Consider the following 22126-nt stretch of genomic DNA (forward strand, 5'->3'; position numbering starts at 1 on the left):
TAAAAGAGTCTTAAAAGAGTCAACTGAAGGAGCCAGTCAGACATTCAATGGCAGAGAGTTCCAGAGCTTGGGCCCCACAACAGCAAAGGCTCTGTCTCCCCTGGTCCTTAGCTTAGGTCTGGGACAGACCAGTAAACTCTGGTCCGCGGAGCGCAGAGCTCTTCCTGGAGTATGCAATGACAGCATATCAGATAAATAGAATGGGACTTGACCGTGAATTGATTTAAAAACAAGCAACAAAATCTTAAAATCAATTCTAAAAGGAACAGCCAACAAGTGCAGTGAAGCTAAGACAGGAGAGAGACTTGTGATTTTTTTACTTTTTATTTTTAATAAATTTGCAAAAATTAAAAAAAAATGATGTTGTCATTATGGGGTGTTGTGAGTATAATTTTGAGGGAAACAATTAATTTTAGTCCATTTTGGAATAAGGCTGTAACATAACAAAATGTGGAAAAAGTGAAACACTGTGAATACTTTCTGGATGCACTTCGAATGGCTAGCAGGCTTAGTTGGGAGTAACCTGTGATAGAATCTCGTCTCATCCAGGGGAAGCTGTAGGCTTTCACCTGCTTCCAGCTATGATATTCTTGGTTAAGCATCTGCTTGATGGGCCTCTGCACCTGTATAGTACTAACTTTTACCACTTAGGACTACATAATAATCCTTCCATACATTATTTTGACGTTAGAGCAACATCCTCATGTTTACATTGACATTTATTGACAATTTTGTTTTCATGTACACCAACCCACAACAGTCAAAAGTGTGACTCTTTATATTGACATAAACCCCTCTGTGAAACTGAGCAAAAAAGGCCATTTAATCCACTCACAGATGGACCAGATTTGGTAAGAAGATGGAGAATGACTGTACAGTTCAGAGTTATTGAATTCTCTATTGATCATGACTGAGAAAAATGGAAGGAAAGTTTAAAAATGTGGGTATACAGAACCTTCAGACACATATTTTGTTCAGGAATTTCTTGGAGGAACACAAAATATCTAGATATTAACATTGGGGTCGTGTAACTTTCACAGAAAGCATAGATTGAGCTTTTTATGTGGCAGTGTTAAGCAGAAATGGGCAGGTAGACATACAGGGACTGAGCTTGGCATAGCCTGTATGTGGAGGTTTTGCTGCCTCCGTGTGGCAAATATATGTGTGTAAACATTAAAATTGTACATTTTTCTTGCCATTCAGAATTAGTTGATGACTTGGTGTATTTGTCTGATTTTAGTACGCTTATATTTATTTGTGGTCCTAAACCATTGTCTGTCTGTTCTATTGCTTTTTTATAAGTATCACCATGAAGCAGACAGAGTATGTTATAATGGCCATTTGTGTCTGTTTGTCTGTCCATAGCGATAGTTGGAAAATGCAATGGACAATTTCAATCAAACTGAGGAAAAACTCAATGGACTGTCTTCTCGCAACAGAACTCATTTCAAGGTCATAGGTCAAAGATCATGATCAAATCAGTGGCCTGGTCTAAAACACAAAGGTCAGTTTCAGCCCAGATTGGTGCATAAACTCAGTGGACTATCCTCTTGTAACACAGGTCATGCCAAGGTAATAGGTGTAAGGTCAAGCTGAAATCAGATGTTATATGAAAATACATTAATGGCCATATCTCTGGAACCAGATAAGCTACTGAAAGACGGTATAGCGTTCTGTTCTTCTTGGGCTAACATCTGTATCAGACATCTGTTGTCACTGACGTCATGTGACGACATCAAACAAAATAAAAAAATAGTTGTTGCTGTTAAGGCACAACAATCATCACGAATCCTTGTTTGTATTTTAATTAGTTTGTAACTCATTGGATGGACATCTTACAACTAAGTGCGGCACGGTGGCATAGTGGTTAGTGCTGTTGCCTCACAGCAAGAAGGGATCGCTTCCCACCTGGGGCTTTCTGTATAGAGTTTGTCTGTTCTCCCTGTGCTTGTGTGGGTTCCCTCCGGGTGCTCTGGCTTTCTCCCACTTAGAAGGCCATGCAGGTTGAGCTGGAAACTTTAAATTGACCGTAGGTGTGAGTGTGGCTGTGTTTGCCTGTCTATATATGTGGCCCTGTGATAGACCGGTATGCTGTCCAGGGTGTACTGGGATATGTGCTCTACAAATAAAAGTATTGGTATTAGTACTTGCATCTCTTCTAGGGGACTCACGTCCATTTCCCACCACAGTTTGCCGACGTACCATAAGCCCCGTAAGACTTACTGTCTCTGATTCTTTACACACAGGTCGTGTAACTGTGGAAAAGAATTACATAGGTCAGCTCAGGATTCTCCATCCAGCCTTCAAATGTTCTGGCTACTGTCCCAGTGCTGCTGGAAAGAAGTGTGCTTCTGTCTTTGGAGACCAAATGTCATAATCTTTCTTTTCACTCGCTGTGAATGACACGTGTATGCACTCATGCTTGTGCATGTGCACTTTACACCCATTCAGAATAACAGGCATACGTGCAATAAGTCTGATTGGAATGTGTTTAAAAAGGTGTGGCGCCTAGGAGCACATCCCTCACTCCTTGAAAGCAGAGATGGAATGACAGAAAGTTATTTGGCACCAGGCTGGTTGCTTCCTCTTTCCACCTGCAGTATCGCTTTAAAAAGCAAGTCGTTCAGTGGGAAACCTCGAGCCAGGCGGCATTTCCTTTGTGGGAATGTTTGTGTTTGTGGCACTCGGCCCGCCAGACAGAGAGAGCGTTGCATCAGGGAGACGAGAGAGAGAGAGGGAGAGATGGAGAGAGTCAGTGACGAGCACAAGCTTTGTGGGACTGAGTCTCAAGACCTTCAGGAGGTAAAGTTTGCAGAATGCAAAACTGTGTTTAGTCTCATCTCTTGAGATAATCCAGTTATTATCTCCGAGAGCTATGAAGAACACAACAAGGCAGAAACCATCTTCTCAGCACTTGGACCTCAGTGGACTTTACCTGGAAGGGCTCACCTGTGCAGATAAAGTTTTGCAAATGTGATGCCCAGAGGATCATTTCTTGCATTGGAGTGCTAGTCGTGGGTACAGTCATGGAGGCGGTCTTCTTAGGTCTAGACGAGTCGGTCTTTACTCAGCAGGGTCTGCTGTGGACTGTCGCTTCCACAGCTCTACAACGACTGTGTGTGCAGGTCAGGAACCTGCCTGGATCTCGACACACTCACAGGAGTGTCATGCAGCCACTCTATCAGGTAGGCTGCACCTCACGTAGGAATAGAACACACACGTGAATGTGTGTAGGTATAGACGAGTCTCTGCATACATATGTAATCACATCTGCACATTTGCATTTTTAATATTGCCTGATGTTTACGAGCCTTGTGCGGGGATTTTAATGGGAATCTCATGTGCAGGATTCCCTCGGTCAATTGGATTCAGCAAACTGCCAGACTACAGCAGTGCAAATTTTTTCAAAGGTCACTTCCACTTCTGTCTGTCTTTGTACAACACACTTCATCCACACTGTGTCAATCACTGTGCCTTGGTGAGGAACTAAGCTGCATTCCACTTGGTGTCCCATCCAGGGGAAGTCATAGGTTTTCGTAGGCTTAATGCTACAGAATCCAAGAATAAGCACGGGCACCAATTGGCCTCAGGGCATATAGAGGATGCTTTAAGCAATGCTACTCAAATAGCAGCTGCTCTGAACAATTCTACCTGCCTCTGTTGCTGCAGGTAGTAAAGTTAAATGTGTAAAGCTACGGCTAACTTGTTTTCCTGAAAGTTTCGCCACTGTGACCTGGAAATTTCCAAAAATCCGAGTTAAATTTTGTAATGAAGGAGGTAATTTTTCAAGAAAACAACAGTGTTTTATATCAACAAGTGATGTGCTGTAGGTCAGGTACATTTTTGAGGCTGTGGCCGAGGTCAAACATAATGACGGGGTTATGTATGGATAACTTTTGTTTCATTGACTGTGGGGTGCGGAACTGCTGCAGATATTGTGGCAGTGTTCCTGGTAATGGATACTGCCTCTGTGTACAATGATCTTTTGTTGTTGTCCTTAGGAGGCACAACCTTTACAGGAAGTTGTGTTGCCATGGGCACCATTGTAAAGTTGGTAAATAAGCTTGTTAAGATGGTTCTTTCACATATTCTATGTGAAAGAACGGCCTTGTATATGTCACATTGCACATAACTCTGTTAACTTTTGATACACTGGATTTGTGTGTATCACTGTTATTATTTTAGTTGTTTTATTGGAAACAACTATGTGTCTTTTCTGTCTTGTGTTTGTCTTCACTGTGATTCAGCAAAACAGGCGATCAGTATTCACTTCAGCATGTCTGAATCAGTACTGAGGGCTTTCATGGTACTATCAGTATTCGTCAGGCGTCTCACCCGCCCTGTATGCAGCTGGCTCTACTCAGACAAACCCGAAAAGCTCAGAAACAAAGAACATAGACTCTGGTCTGTTGCTACTGTATGAGTATACAATGTTACAAAGTCACCATCATCACCCTGGTCATGATCCACATGTTGATATTGAGTATGTCAATGCAGAAATGGATCTAATAATACTAATTAAACAAACAAAAAATACTTGCACCCATGCACCATGGTGGTGCATGGAGGGGTATTGTTTTAAGCCTTATGTGCTGTCTACACATCTGTTCACATGTGAAGAAAATGACTTGACCAAACTCAGTGAAATGATTGAAGGTCAGTTGAGGATAAAATTATTTGATTTTGAAACAAACAAACAAACAAACAAAAATAATTAAAAGTTAAGGTCACAGGCCAAGGTTTAAAAAAATTGGTCCAATACTTAACCATTTAAAATGACTATTTCAAGGAATTGTGTAATTCTTTAGCACCCCAGGGTGAGTTTTGTTGTGATTTGGCGCTATATGGATAAAATGAACTGAATTAGTAAAGGCACACCTATGACTACTATGAAACACTAACACAAAGCCATATACCACTTTTCTACTGGTCATGTGATCTTTATAGCCTTGGGTGAATTTGAAAGGTCAAATTCTTTTAGAATGACTATTTCGAGGAGTTGGTTAAAGATACAGCTGTAATTACTATGAAACACTAATTTGAAGTTATATATAATCAATTATCATTGTTGCTTTACTTTCTTGCAGATTCACTGATTATTTGCTGATACAACTGTGGTGTAAACTGCTCATACTAAAGAAAAGTACTTCAATTTTCGTTGCCAGTATTGCTCCATTATGTAATACACCAATATGTCAAAGTAGAGACTCTGAATTAAATCGACAAAACCATTCACATAATTTTTCTCTACAAGAGTCAAGACAGAAGTCAGACTACCAGAGCAAGAATTTTAGCTGAGGAAACTTCTGCGATTAGAAGCGAAACGTCCTCATGTCAAGCAACCCAGTCCAATCGAAGATTCAAGCTTCTCTACTAAATTGGACTCCTGAATAAACTTTTAAATGTACAGTTTTGTATGTGTGCATAAATGTGTTCCTGTCTTTGGGTTGTTCCAAAGCATTCACCCTTGTGATCCCGAAGACAGGGAATACAATAAGAGGAAACTGAAATAATACAGTGTGCCGCCCTTAAACAAACCAACACTAAACACTCCCTCCTGGTTAATGGATCCACACGTTTCTAAAACAAACCGCTTTAATACATTTAACACAGAGCTTTAGTTTTTCAAATATCTGTCTGGAAAACTGACAAGAGGTGTCCAATATTAGCAATCTATAGTGCCTGGAACAAAGCGCACAGCGCAAGTACATTCACAGTGTGTTGAATTCCACTTAAGGGCGAAAACCCAAGGAGGAAGAAAAGGAAGAAGTAGTAAATAATCCTGTAAAGCCACTGAGGATCACTGGTGTCAGTGCTCATCCTTGGATTCTTTAGTGTGAAACAGATGAGCATCTATGATTCCCCCTGGATGGGACACCACTCTGATACAGGGCTGGTAACTATTTACAGCTGGGTGGACTAAGACAAAGACAAGGACACCATCAGGTAGTGTGAACAGGAATGGAACTCCAGTCTAAATATTGGAAGCCCAACTCCTTTTTCTGCTGAGCCAGCTGCACTGCAAAGACACAAACCAGTATAAACTAGAGACATTCTTCACAAAATGCCCCACGCGCGATACTATTTTCCATGTAAAGTGCAGTAATATGTACATGTGTGGGGTTGGTGTTTGGTTGAACCCTCATGTCTTTGATGTAAACTGGGACACACAGTGGAAAAATTGGAGATTGACATTATATTTATTTAGAAGATGTGGCCAACAGTGACCATAAAAAGTCAGTAGCCTTCGAACAAATGCAACTATTGGTAATTATTTTAAAGTAGGTCAAGGTCACCAGCCTTCGAACCTACGGGAAGTGCTCCTCAAAGGCATGTACCCACCAAATATGAAGTTTTTGCAAGCAACAGGTGATGAGGTACATTGTGGCAAACAAATTTCAGGTGAAGGATTTGACAGTTGTGACCACTGGTGACCTTGAAAAGTAGGTCAAGGCCACCGACCTTCGAACCCATGTGAAGTAGTCCTCCAAGGCATGTACCCATCAAATATGAGGTTTCTGTGAGCAATAGATGCTGAGCTACGTTGCGGCAAAGGATTTGGCAGTTGTGACCATTGGCGACCTGGGAAAGTAGGTCGAGGTCACCGACCTTCAAACCCATGCGAAGTACTCCTCCAAAGCATGCACCCACCAAATATGAAGTTTCTGGGAGCAATGGGTGCCGAGCACTGTTGTGGCGAAGGATTTGACAGTTGTGACCATTGGTGACCTTGAAAAGTAGGTCAAGGTCCCCGGCCTTCGAACCCATGCGAAGTACTCCTCCAAGGCAAATACCCACCAAATATGAAGTTTCTGTGAGCAAAAGGTGCCGAGCTACGTTGCAGCAAAGGATATGACAGTTGTGACCACTGGTGACCTTGAAAAGTAGGTTAAGGTCCCCGGCCTTCGAACCCGTGCAAAGTACTCCTCCAAGGCAAATACCCACCAAATATGAAGTTTCTGTGAGCAAAAGGTGCCAAGACGAACAAATGGGCAGACAGAAGGATGGGCGGACGGACAACCCGGATGCTATATGCCCTGCCTCGCGGCGCAAGCGAGATGGGGTAGCACAAAGCAATTATTAAAGTTTTGTATGTTTTGATTAGTTTTTGATATCTTATTTTTCTGCTATAGTTGAATTTTGATCCAATTTGGCAGGTACACTGAACTAAGAGATCGAAAGACGTTATTTGAATTCAGTTTGGATGAGTCACAGGAAAAAGTTAAATTACTGTCCCCATAGTAATATAAAGGAAAATGGTTCATCTTCTATATATTAAAGTGAAGTGGCCTCTGTGTACATGTGTGCGCGTGTGTAACTTCCTTCAAGGACAAACTGGGGAGAACTGACATTTGCTGCTTGGTAATCTTATGTATTTTGGGTCAAGGATGAATGCCACGAAAACAGAAAGTTGATAAGACAAATATTTTTTTGGAGAAATTAGCAATATTAGGTAACAACAGTGAACAATGGATGCTGATATCACCATTAATCAGTCCCTGGTAACCAGACAAGCTCTGAACAAAGGAAATATTATAAAACATGACATCATCTAAATGTGCCAAATAATAAATACAGTTACTCACAACACTTTTTCATTTTAATTTTGTGCATCTTTACTTAAAATCATTACAGAAACTTTGCATAATTTATTACCTATTTTGTAAACACTACCCAATCTCGAACACATGGATCCCCACGGGCAACATGTTAGTATTATGTAAATGATTTCAGATATTATATTGTTAGTGAACCTGTCTTTCTTTTCAACACTTAACTTCATATTCAAATATAAACTACAAGACTTGTGAGCTATACTACAGCCGTGACTACAGCACATGTAATTGTACTTCTCAAGGGAAGTTTAACCACCTGTGTTTGCTATAATCTTGGCAGCTGCTCCATCCACAGGATGTCCTGCTTTTTGAATAAGTGGGCTCGTAGGCGAACAGGAAAAAAGAAAATCCAAAGCTTATGGCTGAAATGAACGCGGATGGTCTCACACAGCCGCACAGCACAGCCCTCAGACGTCTTTCACTACTGACCCCATTTAAAGGGTCGTGTCACCAGAGAAAAACATGTGACTGGAGGCTGCCGAGTCAATATTATTCCGACTGATGTATGGAAGTGTGAACACGCCACTGCGCTCACTCACGTGAAAAATTACAGTATGTTTGTGGAAGCAAACAAAAATTTACAAATATTTCAGTTTACCAGTTGATACGGCAACTCGTGCACACAACTCTTTCTTTTGGTTCAGTGTAACAGAATTAACTGGACATACTGTACACAGTGTGTGTGTGTGTGTGTGTGTGTGTGTGTGAGACACAAAATGAGGGGGTAAAATATCTTAAAGTGTCCTAACTGAGTCTGTCTGCCTTTGATGAATGACTTACTTAGAGTTGAAAATAAATGACGAAATAATTTAATAGACTGTAGAATCCCCATCCTAGCACTGACACCAGGAGCCCACCTTCACTACTTCTGCAACTCTCTCCATTATGAGCCACACTCCACCACTTTGTTAAGTCAAGGGGGCGATGTTGGACCCTATATTAGGGCCCTATTCATACTATAATGTGAAGTGTCTAACGCCGGCAAATGAACAAAAATCTCTGTGAAAGCTCGCTCCAGGGGTCCAAATGTCTTGTCTTCAATGCAGGTCGATGTAGCTCAGCGCAGGGTGATGTTCTACTGGTGGAGCTTGACATTTGGCGACGGTCCTCTGGCTTTCAAAAGGATGTAGTTCAACTTTTGCTGTCAGAGGTTGGGCACATTTGGGAGCTCATGCCGCAGAGTATTAACACAGCTTGGCAGAGCTCAATGCTTGAGACATCATGTGACATAGCCTATATAAACTCGACATAACTTTCCGATTGCGTCACTGGTGCGTCAGCGAGAAAGGTTCGACACATTCCTTCGTATTTCTCCATATTTCTTCATGCACACGTATCCAAAGGAGGTGGCGCATACAGTCAAGCCTCCAGAGTTTACCAGTGGAGGCCAGCAGAGGTGAAAGGAGCAGTAACGGCATACTAGCACAGTAGGTGACGTAGTGGTACCGGAGCTCAACTCTTGCTGGTGTTTTAGCATGAACATTGAAGATTTTAAGAATGCTGAAAATTTTTCTGGGATCACAATGAACATCTACGTCAACTTCGGCTTGCAACTTGTAACCCACCTCCCAGAGGGTCACATGTAATGGTGCATTGACAGTCTGATGAATCCCAGAGGGTCAAGCTGTGGTTGATGGCCTGGTCAGCTGAAGTAGCCCTGATCACATCTGTAAGAACCATCATATTTCTTCTGGCCCATCCTCTCGCCACTCCCTGTCTTCTGTCCTCATGCTCCTCCTCTGCCTCCTTCACATCTTCCTCTTTCTGGTCTGCCTCTTTTTCCTCTTGCTCCTTCTCTTACCACAACACCGCTTCCTGTAATTATTTTATCCAAAATTGTTCTCCATTGTTGTGCACGCCTTGGAGAACATATGACTACACTTTAAGCTGATCACGCTCTGATTTCTGTGGGATCTGATTGGTTACATGTTGTCACATGTGCATTTGAGTTCATGTGATTGGTAAGTGATAGAGGTGGACAATACCGGGAATTTTGGTATTGATCCGATATCAAAATACAGGCTCAGTATCACCTATATCGATACCGATACCGATACTTTTTCATATTTAATCTTGATAGATCCAAAGGATCCAAAAGACCTACGATAGAATTTTTCCAAACAAAATACTTTATTATCACAATCAACATTTTTGTTTAAAAAATATCACTCAACACAACTTAAAACAAAATCTCCTGAGGTAGAGGGCTGACAAACCACAATACAAGGGTGCGCTGCTCCATGTTGTGTGACACAGCGCAGACAGAGAGTAGACTTTGATGAATCTATGTGCGCAGCAGACAGTGTGTGCGGGAGAGAAAAAAGCTTGAGTATTGATCTTTTTACACGAGGATCGTTCAATATGAATACCAGAGTTGGTATCGATATTATCGATATTAGGATCGATCCACACTCACTTACTAGAGGTGGAGACCTCTAGTAAGTGAGTGTGGTGTTTCAGTGGCAGGGTGTGTGAGAAACACACAAAGACTTTCGGTTTTTAAATTATGTGTGTCATATAAAGAAGTTTGTTGGGTATTTTGCAAAACACTGCGTGCTTGTTTTTTAAAACGTGTGGCCGAGAATGCGCTTATAGCTGTGAAATTCTGGGCAGACATTTTAATTCACAAAATACCTGTTGCACGTGTGTGGAAATTTGTCGGGATATACATGAAATGTTGTGTTTAACTTTTTGTATTTTACTATACAAAATCATCATGAGAATACTTTAGAAAATCAATATAGCATTTTGGAAAAATATTACGACAGTGAACTTTTTATTTATTTATTGCACAGTCCTTGTGTCTGTGATGATTTTCATTGTGACATCATAAAGCATGAATGTTATTAAAGAGATTACATAAGAATCTGTTTTACACACCCTACACAATCTACACACTATGTACTAGTAAATATATGTGTATATGTTTGTAACGGTGTTTTTGACTACATGTGACTTCATCATATGACTTTGCAGTCACACAGACGATTGTGAGTGTGACTGTCTTAGGTGTGACTGTGAAGTCTTACAATCAATCACAAATATTTATCTGATCAATATATACTTTTGATCACCCATCTAATCTTCTTGGTTATTAAGATATACCAAAAAAGGGTTTTGAGACCATTTTTCCTTTACCTTAAACTTTGATCTTTAACCAAACGTCCACAAAATTCAATCACCTTGAGATACAGTGCATCTGGAAAGTATTCACAGCACTTCATTTTTTCCACATTTTGTTACTATGTTACAGCCTAATTCCAAAATGGTGTAAATTCATTTATTTCCCCTCAAAGCTGTACTCACACCACACCCCATAATGACAACATTAAATAAGGTGGGGTTTTTGTGTTTGTTTGTTTGCAAATATATTAAAAAATACAAAATTAAGATGGGGAGGTGATGGTCTCGTGGTTAAGTGGTGGGCTTGAAACCAGAGGATATTTGGTTCAAACCCCCATCAGGTTGGAAAATCACTAAGGGCCCTTTGCTAAGGTTCTTAATCCCCATTATGAAGCGCTTTGAGCTTCTGATTCAGATGGAAAAGCATTATATAAATGCAGTCCATTTCCCATTGGTTCCTAACAAGTTGGAAGGAAATCCGTCCAGCTGTTTTTGAGTTATCTTGTCCTCAGACAGACAGACAGGTAGGGTATAAAAATTTTTTAAAAATTGTGACCCAGCTCTAGATGATCTCCAAAATATAGTTAACCCTTTCCTGTGCCAAAAACCATCTCCTCACAAAATCACAGATGATTTTGACCTCTGTCCCCCTCCATCAGTGTTGAATATCATCTTTCTCATACGTGTTCATTACTTCACACCAAAGTGTTTGGGAATATAGTCTCTCATTGTGTGTGACTGAAATCCATGGCATTTTACATGGCTGGTTCTCATGTGGCCTTGTTTCCTGTGAGAAAAGCGGCACCACCAATCATATTCCATTGACGAGTCCCATTCTATTGTCGGAAACACATACAAAGTTAAACCCTAAAATAACCACAGCACACAGTGCTCCCTGTCTACGAGTGTGGGTGCAGTCATTCCTGTTCTGTTGCTTCATTTACATGTGTTCTGATGAGCAGTGGGCGTTCAGTCAAATCAGAGTGAATTTCTTGGAAGACTAGTCAGATGTATTTGCCAGAAGCTCTCCTGATTCAGGACACAAATGTGCACCGTTCCGTTTGTTAATGCTTCCTGGCTCTTACATCTAATTTATTGCCCATTTATCTTGTATTTCTTTGAAACAGATGTCGATAAGTATGGTGCATCAGAAAGTATTCACAGCGCTACACTTTTTCCACATTTAAGTAAATTCATTTTTTTCCCCTCAAAATTCTACTCACAACACCCCATAATGACAATGTGGGTGTTTTTTGTGCAAATTTATTAAAAGTAAAAAACAAACAAACATACAAAAAAAATATGTGTACATAAATATTCACAGCCTTTGCTCAATACTTTGTTGATGCACCTTTGGCAGCAATTACAGCCTCAAGTCTTCTTGAATATGATGCCACAAGCTTGGTGCACCTATCTTTGGGCAGTTTTGTCCATTCCTCTTTGCAGCACCTCTCAACCTCCATCAGGTTGGATGGGGAGCATCGGTGCACAGCCATTTTCAGATCTCTCCAGAGATGTTCAATTTGGATTCAGGTCTGGGCCCTGGCTGGGCTACTCTAGGACATTCACAGAGTTGTCCTGAAGCCACTCCTTTGATATCTTGGCTGTGTGCTTAGGGTCAGTGTCCTGCTGAAAAATGAACTGCCATGCCAGTCTGAGGTCAAGAGTGCTCTGGAGCAGGTTTTCATCCAGGATGTCACTGTTCATTGCCACATTCATCTTTCCCTCAATCCTGACTAGTCTCCCAGTTCCTGCCACTGAAAATTATCCCCACAGCATGATGCTGCCACCACCATGCTTCATTGTAGGGCTGGTAAATACAGGACAGTGAAAACTGTCTGGATGCACTGTAGACTTATGGCAGGCAGGCAGACATCCAGGATGCGAAATCTGTATCCTCACTAATTCCCAGTCTTCGTCCCATTTCTCTATTTTAAAGCCAAGCGATTATTGGATTGAGTTTGAAGTTGAACTTATGACTCCCTGCTGAAGAATTGTGATGGGATCCCTGTCTGGCAGTCATCTCTGCTCTCTTTGCCAAATCTTTATGTGAGAAAATCCTTTCCCAGAACCAGCAGTGAGCGATTTGGTGGTGTTTCCTTGACTGCAGCGTCAGTGTGGTGGAATGGACATGGACAAGTTTCCAGTGCTTTGTTTGTTTTTTTGTGGTTTTCTAATTTGGTAGCAATTTGCTGGAGGCATGATTGTGTTTGATATCCTTACACACAGACGCCCCCCCCACCTTCAAATTCTGCTGGTGGTTGAAGCCATTTACGGTGCCTCCCTGGGGACGTGGCCTTATTTGCATAGTTCCTCTGGAAAACCATTCCACTGCTCTGTTCCAAGGTTGAACAAATGCCTGGAATAGAACTCCACATAAACTGTTTCTGCCTTCAGTCTCCAACTTATCTGCTGTTTCATTAATCATACATCATCAGCAAAATTTCATCTGATTCATGTTTTGTTGATATGCATGTTTGTGACACGTCTCTTCGGGATGTGCAGTCCTGTTGCATGGTAAACATTTAAAGGACAACACCCCCCCCCCTTTCCCCGTGCACACGTTCATGCCATTATCGTGCACGCAAAGCTTCTTATTCATGCTTATTCATGCCAGAATCTAATTTCATTGGTAATGTGAGAATGTGGCGCACTACCTGATAGGACGGCCACTTACGCGATTAATTATAGATGTGCACAGAGCTATGTAATCCCAAAAGACCAATCAGAATCTGTGCTCCAGGGCACAGCAATCGATTTTTTGAGAACAGGATGCTGTTTCTTCTTTAGCTTTGCTCAACACGTAAAATATTCTTGTTAGTGGCATGTCGGATGTCTTCAATTTGATACGGATGGGTCATAAGTATTTGGACAGTGACATGGTTTTTAGCATTTTCACCTGTACACCAGCACAATGGAGTTTAAAGGAAAGAATCAACATGTGCTTGTAGTTTAGACTTCCATCTTAACTCAAAGGGTTTAACCAAACTATTGCACGAATTGTTTTAGAACTGCAACCATATTTATATACAGTTGCTGTATTTTAAGAAGTCAAAAGTATTTGAACAAACTGAATGTAAATATTACTCTTCAACAGATTATCACTTTGCCCTGCGACAGACTGGCATCTTGTCCAGGTAGCCCAGTCTCACTTTTTTTTTTTGTGCCCCCATCACTATAAGCACCCGTTTTTTGTGACACGTTTTTTGATTTTGCTGTTCATAATCTTCCCCTTTTCCTAACTCTAATCATAACCATAGCGTTTGTGTCTACCCTCTCCAAATGTTGACCCCCCCCTTCACCCCACATGTCCTCCCCTGTCACGAAATGAATTTGTGGCCCTGTTATGAAAAGCGCCCCATTTCCGTGCCCCCATCACAAAGTCATAGATTAATGTTGTTTTCGTAACCCAGTTCCATGAATTGCCGTGAGACTGGATTAGTCCAGGTTGTACCCTGCCTCAAGCCCTTTGACTGCTGGGATAGGCTCCAGCTCCCCCCTCCCCCCATAACCCTTGATTGGACTAAACGGTTGAAGGTGAGTGAGTGTGTGAGTGAGATTATCACTTTTACAACCAGTTTTCTTTGCACAAGTCATGGGATAGCTACATGAACATTTCCAAGTCACTGAATATGTCTTGCACTTCATTCATATCAACTGTTAAGAAATAGAAGCAGTATGGTAAATCTTTCCGGAGTCAGCTATTCTCAAAAACTGAGTGACTGTGCAAGAAAGAGACTAGTGAGGGTAGCCACCAAGACCATTCTGAAGGAGTTATTGGCTTCTGGGACTTTGATTGGAGAAACTGATGGGTTGTGAATCTTTTGTATGTTTTAGACATCACAAGTCACAAATTCTTGCTGGAGTGACACAGAGAAAGGTTTTCTCAAAAAGACAACATGAAATTCAATTTGTCAGAACACACATGGGAGACTTAACCCCAGATGTCTGTGTTCTTGAATTAAAATCCTCCTGTCTCAACTGATGATGCACTACCTCTAATTTATCCAGTCACATCTACATAAGCTTATAACGCCTTCACAGCAGTTATATGTGCCTTGGTGGATTCCATCACTTGTCTCATTTTGGATAGTTACTTTTACCAGATTCACCATACAGTGCTATACTGTTTATATAAATGAAGTCAAAGACATACTGAGTGAATTGGAAATGTTCATGTTAGTTTCAAGTTATCTAAAAAAGTGATGATTTGTAGCAACAATAATCCTAATATTTAGTCTGTCCAACAATTTACGTCCTCAGAGATTGGAGGGAGTGTGCATTAAAATGGCCATAATTCCTGAATAGTTAATATGTTTTTTGACAAACCCCTTGAGTTAAGCACTACATACACATCTTCATTTTTCATGTCAACTTCATTGTGGTGCAGAAGCAAAATTTCAAACATTGGCACTGTCCAAATACTTATGGACCTGTTTGTATTTCCAGATATCAGTACTTTCCCACTATCAGTACCAAAATTTATTGGCTAAAGCCTGAGTGAGCCATCCCATAAATCTTTTTAGTGTCGCTCTAAATCCACGAAGTGTGTCTGTGTTGTGGTAACAGACCCAACAGTGTGACCAGAGCAGTCAGGATATCAGGTTTTCTGGGGTGGCTGAGTGCAGTGATGTGTTTAACTGTGGCATTAGTGACGGGGGATATGGGGGCTTGCAATGTTTTAAATTCAGAGGTCATAGGGCATCTGCACAGGACGTAATCCTGGAGGTTTATGAGGGGAATCTGGTGAATATCTGAGGAAATCCGTCTCAGGGACTGTCAGATCCTCTGTTTTACTCTCTTTTAGTAAATCCAAATGTGTTTACTGAATGGGTTTTTAAAATGTGCATTTACATTAACTTTTAGATGGGGGAATCATATAGTTCCTCTCAAAGTACCACACAGCCCTGGTCAGAATTATTGGCACCCCCATATTTCAAGTACAGAAATAAATCCAGTTTAAGCCATTTTCAGACAATATATATATATTTTTAAATGCCCCGTGCCCCCCCCCCCCCCCCCCCCCCCCCCCGAAGTTGGCTCTGTGATTGTAATTTCTTGAAAAAATATGTTTTTGATGAATATGTCACCCCAATATTTAATGACCAGTAACTCTATTTGTCAAATATACTATATTTGCAGACAAACTCATTCACACACAAATTTTACACACAGTTAAAATGTTTCATTTTCACCTTGCAGCATTCAGACTGCATGAGTGGTTGACTGACAGTGGGAAAACGGTGCTGCTCTCCAAATATTATGACAAGCATCTTTATTAAGTTTGTAACAATTCACTGTTAAGAAGAGGAAATTAATTTTAAAGATACAATGACATCAATATACAGATCCCTGCATTGATGTACGTGTACTATGAACAACCCAGTCTCACGGCATGTCGTGATTCAGTAACACGAAATATACATTAATCTATTGGTTTGTGATATTGTCACGAAAGTGCAAAATGTTCGTCATTGGAGCACAAATTTATTGTAATACATTCCATGACAGCTGCACAAAATTAAAAGTGAAGCGGGGGGGGTATCGTTAGGGTTTGGGGTAGCGGTAGGGTTAGTGAGTTTAAAAAACCCATCATGAAAATTTTAATGACTTTATCACGGGAGGAAAAAAACGTGAGACTGGGCTGACTATGAATGGGCTGATGGCTCAATTTTAACCTTTTGAATGTGTTAAGATGCTACGATGATACTTCTGTGTCTTCAAACTCTTGTAAAAGTGCAAAGTTCGGTACAAGGGTCTTGTGAGTCTTGTCACTTAAATGAACTTTATGTGTGAGGTTATAACAAAATCAACATGCTCCATACTAGGAGGTGGTATATCATGTAAACCTCATTCAACACAGATTTGAAAGATATTTGCAATAAAATGATCACAAAAGACCTATTTGCTTATGTTGCGCTATATGGTAGGACTAAAAGATGGCGTCATTTTCAAGACACATGAACCATTGATCATCACCTTGGTCACATCTTCAGCCACACGCTGAAAATAAATGTAACACTGATAAATTAATAAAGATAAAACGCCTTCTTTGTGTTTATCAGCAGATCGCAAACATGCTTTATAGGTACATACTGCCACCTACTGTATAGGAGTGTGAGGAATCATCATATTAATTATTCTATAGAATGTGAAACAGTAAAAAGAAAAATGCAGTCATCAAAATGTACAATGAATATCTGAACATTATTAGGAAACAGCACAGGTTTTATAGTTTTACTACAATCGTACAGCAATTCTAAGAGCCTGAATGCTTTTGACACACAAGACAAACATTAAACTGTTTTTTTAATCACAATACTCATCTGTTTCTGTGGTATATGATTGATTTGGTGTGTTATTTATTGTGGCAAGCTTTCCAACTCCTACCTTCAATTTCTGGTTCTCCTTGAGGCGGAATGGCCAAATGGAAGAAATTTAATACCCTTACAGTCGTGGGATTCCCTTTGGATGAGAAGAAACACACACACACGCATACACAGAGACCACACATACTTGCCCAGGGGCTCTCTCTGTAGATGAGCTGGGTCATTTTTTATTACCCTGGCTCAGAGGAGTCAAGTGTGTGGTAATGGAGCTCAGTCACATCGAGCCAAAGTCGTGGAAAGATAAGTTCTGACTGTAGTGGTGCATACCGGACGGGGGCCGCACATTGTAGATGGGTTCAGTTATTTTATTGAGGATACCACAGAGGAAAGTGGGGGAAAGTGAGAAAAGCTCTGATTGTCTTCAGTTGTCTATTGATTGTTTTTTTAGACGTTGCATTCCCTCCTGCCACTGTTCCATTTTATTTCCGCCTTTTTCCTTTTCAACTCTTCCTTCACTTTGGAAATGTGTGTTTGTTTTTGCAATTTTTTCTTTATCCTTATCCATAACAACCAAATATGCCCTCCTATACCACCTGAGCCATTAGACCTTTGGAGGGGTTGAGAAGGTTTGTAGGATGTCTGTCTTCATATTTACTGTTGATTTTGTCAAGCTGCTCCCAAACATGGTCTGAGTTTGTGCCATTTTGCACTCAGATTATCCTAACAATGTATTGTATTAAAATGTATGAAAAGTAATTCACAAAAATTTGTTCATATCCCACATATTAGTCAGTCAGGAGGCTGTGATGGCATCACCAAATACAAGATAGCGAATTTTGTGACTGCACATCTTATTATTATTGTTAGTCTATCCCTAACTCTAACCTTGACATAACCCTAACATGTAGTCATGAACATAAAATGTGAAACACACATTGCACATGTGCATGGAAATTCAAATGAATATGTGCAAAATAGCTTTTTTTCTGGCCAGATGGGGGTTTGAAGCAAGGATCCTGTGGTCTCAAGCCCACTGCATAACCACTAGACCTTCACCTCCCCCTCCTCATGTACACACCATCCTTGACTCTTGATATTTCACGGTGATTCTTTCCATGCTCAGTGTGAAAATTTGGGTGCCGATTTGCATCAACTCTGTATCGGACTGCCAGAGAGCCAAGCAAGAAGTTCCTTGTGCAGCCAGGCACTCATCCAACCTCTAAGACATTTTAAACATGTTCAAACTGGCTTGATTTTACCGGCACCAAACTTGGCCAAGTGTGAGATCTCCTTAAATTAAAGGATCTCCTTGTCTCTGCCATTTAGGGATCATGGCACTATGGTGAGCTTGAGTGTACCACTTTGTGTTGAAGGTTTCTCATCGTTCCTCCTCCTCATGTGAAAATGCCCTACGTTTCTCTCAGGCTATGCACATTGGAGATGCTGAGATCTCCCAGACAGTTGTCATGACAACTTTTGTTTGGAACTCAAGTTGACGAGCACGGGGGAGTGAGGGTGGTCATTTGATGTGCATGTGCTGGCTTGTGTGTACACATGTCTGTGTCTCTTCTGCTTGCTGAAGAAGAACTTTTTGATTTCATTTAAAGAGTTATAATGGTGGTTAGACCCTTCTGCCTTCAGTGTTGTTGATTTGCTGTCTGCATAATTGGGCTGGAGGGTGCTTGGATGCTACGAGAGACGAACACACATACACATGCACAAACACCCTTGGGAGACTGCATACTGGACTGTTTATTATTCTGCATGATGATTAGGGTGCTTGGTATTCCATCCTGTCACAGGACAGGGGAAAGAGGCTACAGGAGTTCAGTTGCTGTGGAGTACACAGTGCCCTTGCAGTGTGTGGGTGTGTGTGATACACAGATAGAAAAAGAGGCAGAACAGGCACTGTCTGAGAGATAGAGGTCAAGAATGAAGAGCTAGTCAATCATGGGCTAAAGCCCCAATGGACTATGTAATTTTCAGATGTTCCAGATCATCATCATCAGTGGTGACTGAAATGTGATGGAATCAAAAACACAGGTTCCAGCTTGCACAGCGAGATGTGGTAGAAGACAGTGAATTTGGTAGTGATGGCAGATGGTTTTCCAGAGCTGATGCTTTCAAAACTCAGTTCATTTAGTTTGTCTTTGGAAAACATTTCAGGGTTATTTATGCACTCCCTGACAGCCACTCCCTTCTTTTACCTCCAGACATTAATAAGTGACCAAAGGCAAAGACAGGATGCATTTGGTACTAGGAGGATCCTTAGGTACTGATGCAGTGAAGATGCTTCAAACAAGCATCTTCACTGCATCACGTTTTACCAGAACTGGAGCAACTTTAACTTTTGACCCCTGTACAAACTGAAACTCCAGAACATTCAGTCATAGAATCTCATTGCCGGGCCGAGTGTCCTGGTTTTCGGTAATCAAAATATGATCACCCTAATTTTGGCTGTTTGGAGCACTTCTCTGTGCACAATCCAGCATGCCTGTGCCTCAGTGTTGAGGATGCCGCCACTTGAAAAAGCAAATTTGTTGCCCGTGTTTCACCTGGCTGCAACCAATAGATGGTCACTGTCAACAATGGGCCAGTTCTCTGGCTGGGTGGTTGCTATCCAGAACCTGGGGTGATTCTGTGGTATGGTGGAAGGTTTCAAAGTGAGATAATTAATGTAAAATGCTGGTGGACAGATTGACACAAGAGCATTTTTACATCGTGTTGCATTTGTGAGATTAAACTGTGAGAAACCAAAAGTCTTTTAGTGGAGCATCTTAACTAAAATTTCCATAACAACTGTGCATTTTGTGATAAAAGCATCAAATTTGTCACACATATTCTAAATTAACTCATGTTTATTTTCAGATATGGGGCCATCTTAGAGCTGACCTCTAATGAGCTACAGGGGTCAATAAAGAATTACACAGGGGTCAAAATTTAAAATGCTCCAATCATGTTGAAAACCATACCACATTAGTTGTCTGATCATAAGGATTCCAAAATAGTTTGGACTATCTCTGACTGAATGTTCTGGAGTTATGAGGTAAAACAGCAAAAATGGTGACAAAGGTCAGTTTCAGTTTGTACAGGGGTGAAAACCTAAAGTTGCTCCACTTTTGGTAAAAAATTATGCAAATTATTTTTTGATTTAATAGCATTTTTAAAAGGAATAGTTTGCACCATCCGTCATGCTTAGTTATCATGTTACGGGGTAAAATATGTCACATGTCATAAAATCCAATGAACGTCAAACTTGTTTGGCCTTTACTTTGGAGACTAAGCATTCAGCACAGTCAAAACTATTGCATTTTTAATCCTTTTATTTCAACCAATAATTTGCATTCGTTTTACCAAAATTGGAGCAACTTTAACTTTTGACCCCTGTACAAACTGAAACTGACCTTTGCCACCATTTCTGCTGTTTTTACCCCATAACTCCAGAACATTCAGTCATAGATAGTCCAAACTATACCTTTTTGGAATTGTTATGATCAGACAAATAATGTATAGTTTTCAATATGACTGGAGCATATTAAAATTTTGACCCCTGTGTAATTCTTTATTGATCCCTGTAGCTCATTAGAGGTCAGCTCCAGGATGGCCCCCGTATCTGAAAATAAACATTAGTTAATGTGTGCCAAATTTGATGCTTTTATCCAAGAATGCACAATTGTTTTGCTATGCCGCCCCACTATTTCCACCAATGTCTTTTAAAATGTGCCGGAAGCATGAGCGAGCACAGGGTCAGTCAGGTCTACTGTGATTTCTTACTATGTAAATTATAGATGAAGACAGGAGGCATGGTGGTAAAAGATCCTTCCCCAGCGAATGAAGCACACATACACACACCTACTGACAATCCAGATTCTGGCAAATCAGCCCCCATCATCACTTAGACTGTGTTTCACTGAGATAAAAGTCCTGAAAACAAGCCGTCACACGTACCTATTTGTTCTCAACCTAATCTGCTCTTCTTGTTCATCACTTGGTGTTCTCGATTCTCCACCCTTTTTCTTTGTCCTCTGTCCTTCTTTTGAATCACTTCAGATTTGTTTCATTCACAAATCAAAGCACATGTATGTGTGCCAGTACAAATCTGCACACACAGACCCATGAATTATAATGTTTCATCTAAGTGTTCCACTTACCTCTTTCTCACGTTAGCTACAAGTGACAGACGCTGCCATTCCTTTTCAATTAGAGTGGGTGTTTTAGAGCAACAAGACACAACTGGTCATCTATTTGTAAAATAGATGGCAAGTCTGTTTTATGGAAACAGCTGGATGTCTGTTTAACCCTCTGGGGTCCGAGGGCATTTTTTGGACAGTTCAGTCAAAAAATAGGCAAGGAAAAATAAAGCGAAAAATAATTTTCCACACACATTTATACAAAACACACAGCAAACTATAATAAACAACTGTTTTGACACTTTATAAAGGTAATTTAAGGTCTTGTGTGAAAGACTGTACAACAAAAAGGTTCAAACAATAAACACAAATGCACATTTTGAACAATATATACAAAATGGTCTATGCGTTTTGTTGTCCATTGATATGGTAAACAGTGCTTTACGCAGAGAAAGCAACAGAGTTATCCAGTAACATTCACATGCAAACTAGTGGAGCAATCCTGATAGTTACAAACTGTTTGTTTGAGCACGTGAGATTATCATCAGAGGCTCTCCGCCTGCTCCTGCTTTCACTGATCGCTGTGCGTAATGGCGCAGGGGGCACTGAGTATGTACTAACAGTATGTACTCATTGGAGCACCCAGGGGGCTATTCAAACAGGCCAACTAGTAACACATCACTCCTGAAAACGATCTTTGGCTTTTCACGTGAGGTAAATCTGCCCTACGATTGAATTTTGGAAAACTATGTGACGGTGAACCAATTCCGATTGGACATGATTGAGGAGTACAAGGATGGCCGGTGGCTGACTTGGACGTCTGCGGAGTTAACTTTTTAGCAAAAAAAGTATGTTTCTATCTCATATCATTCAAAAGTTATTTATAATTTAGTAAAGCGTGGTCTTAGCCATCGTATACGACGGTATC

General features: G+C 40.7%; 1 protein-coding gene across 5 annotated transcripts in view; it reads left to right on the top strand.

The window, feature by feature from the left end:
• The window catches only part of frmd4a (FERM domain containing 4A), a 241423-nt gene that overhangs the window by 101468 nt on the left and 117829 nt on the right, over positions 1–22126 (top strand). For 2 of the 5 annotated variants that reach the window (XM_034176649.1, XM_034176648.1), the window contains exon 1: positions 2718–3185. The exons of the other annotated variants lie outside the window; for them this stretch is intronic. In XM_034176649.1, the coding sequence (XP_034032540.1) occupies positions 3027–3185 (159 nt within the window). In that variant the 5' untranslated portion in view covers positions 2718–3026. Of the gene's footprint in view, positions 1–2717; positions 3186–22126 lie in introns of those variants that run through there. 5 annotated transcript variants of the gene reach the window in all.

The sequence above is a fragment of the Thalassophryne amazonica genome, chromosome 8 (assembly GCF_902500255.1).
Source record: "Thalassophryne amazonica chromosome 8, fThaAma1.1, whole genome shotgun sequence".
NCBI classification, from domain to species: domain Eukaryota; kingdom Metazoa; phylum Chordata; class Actinopteri; order Batrachoidiformes; family Batrachoididae; genus Thalassophryne; species Thalassophryne amazonica.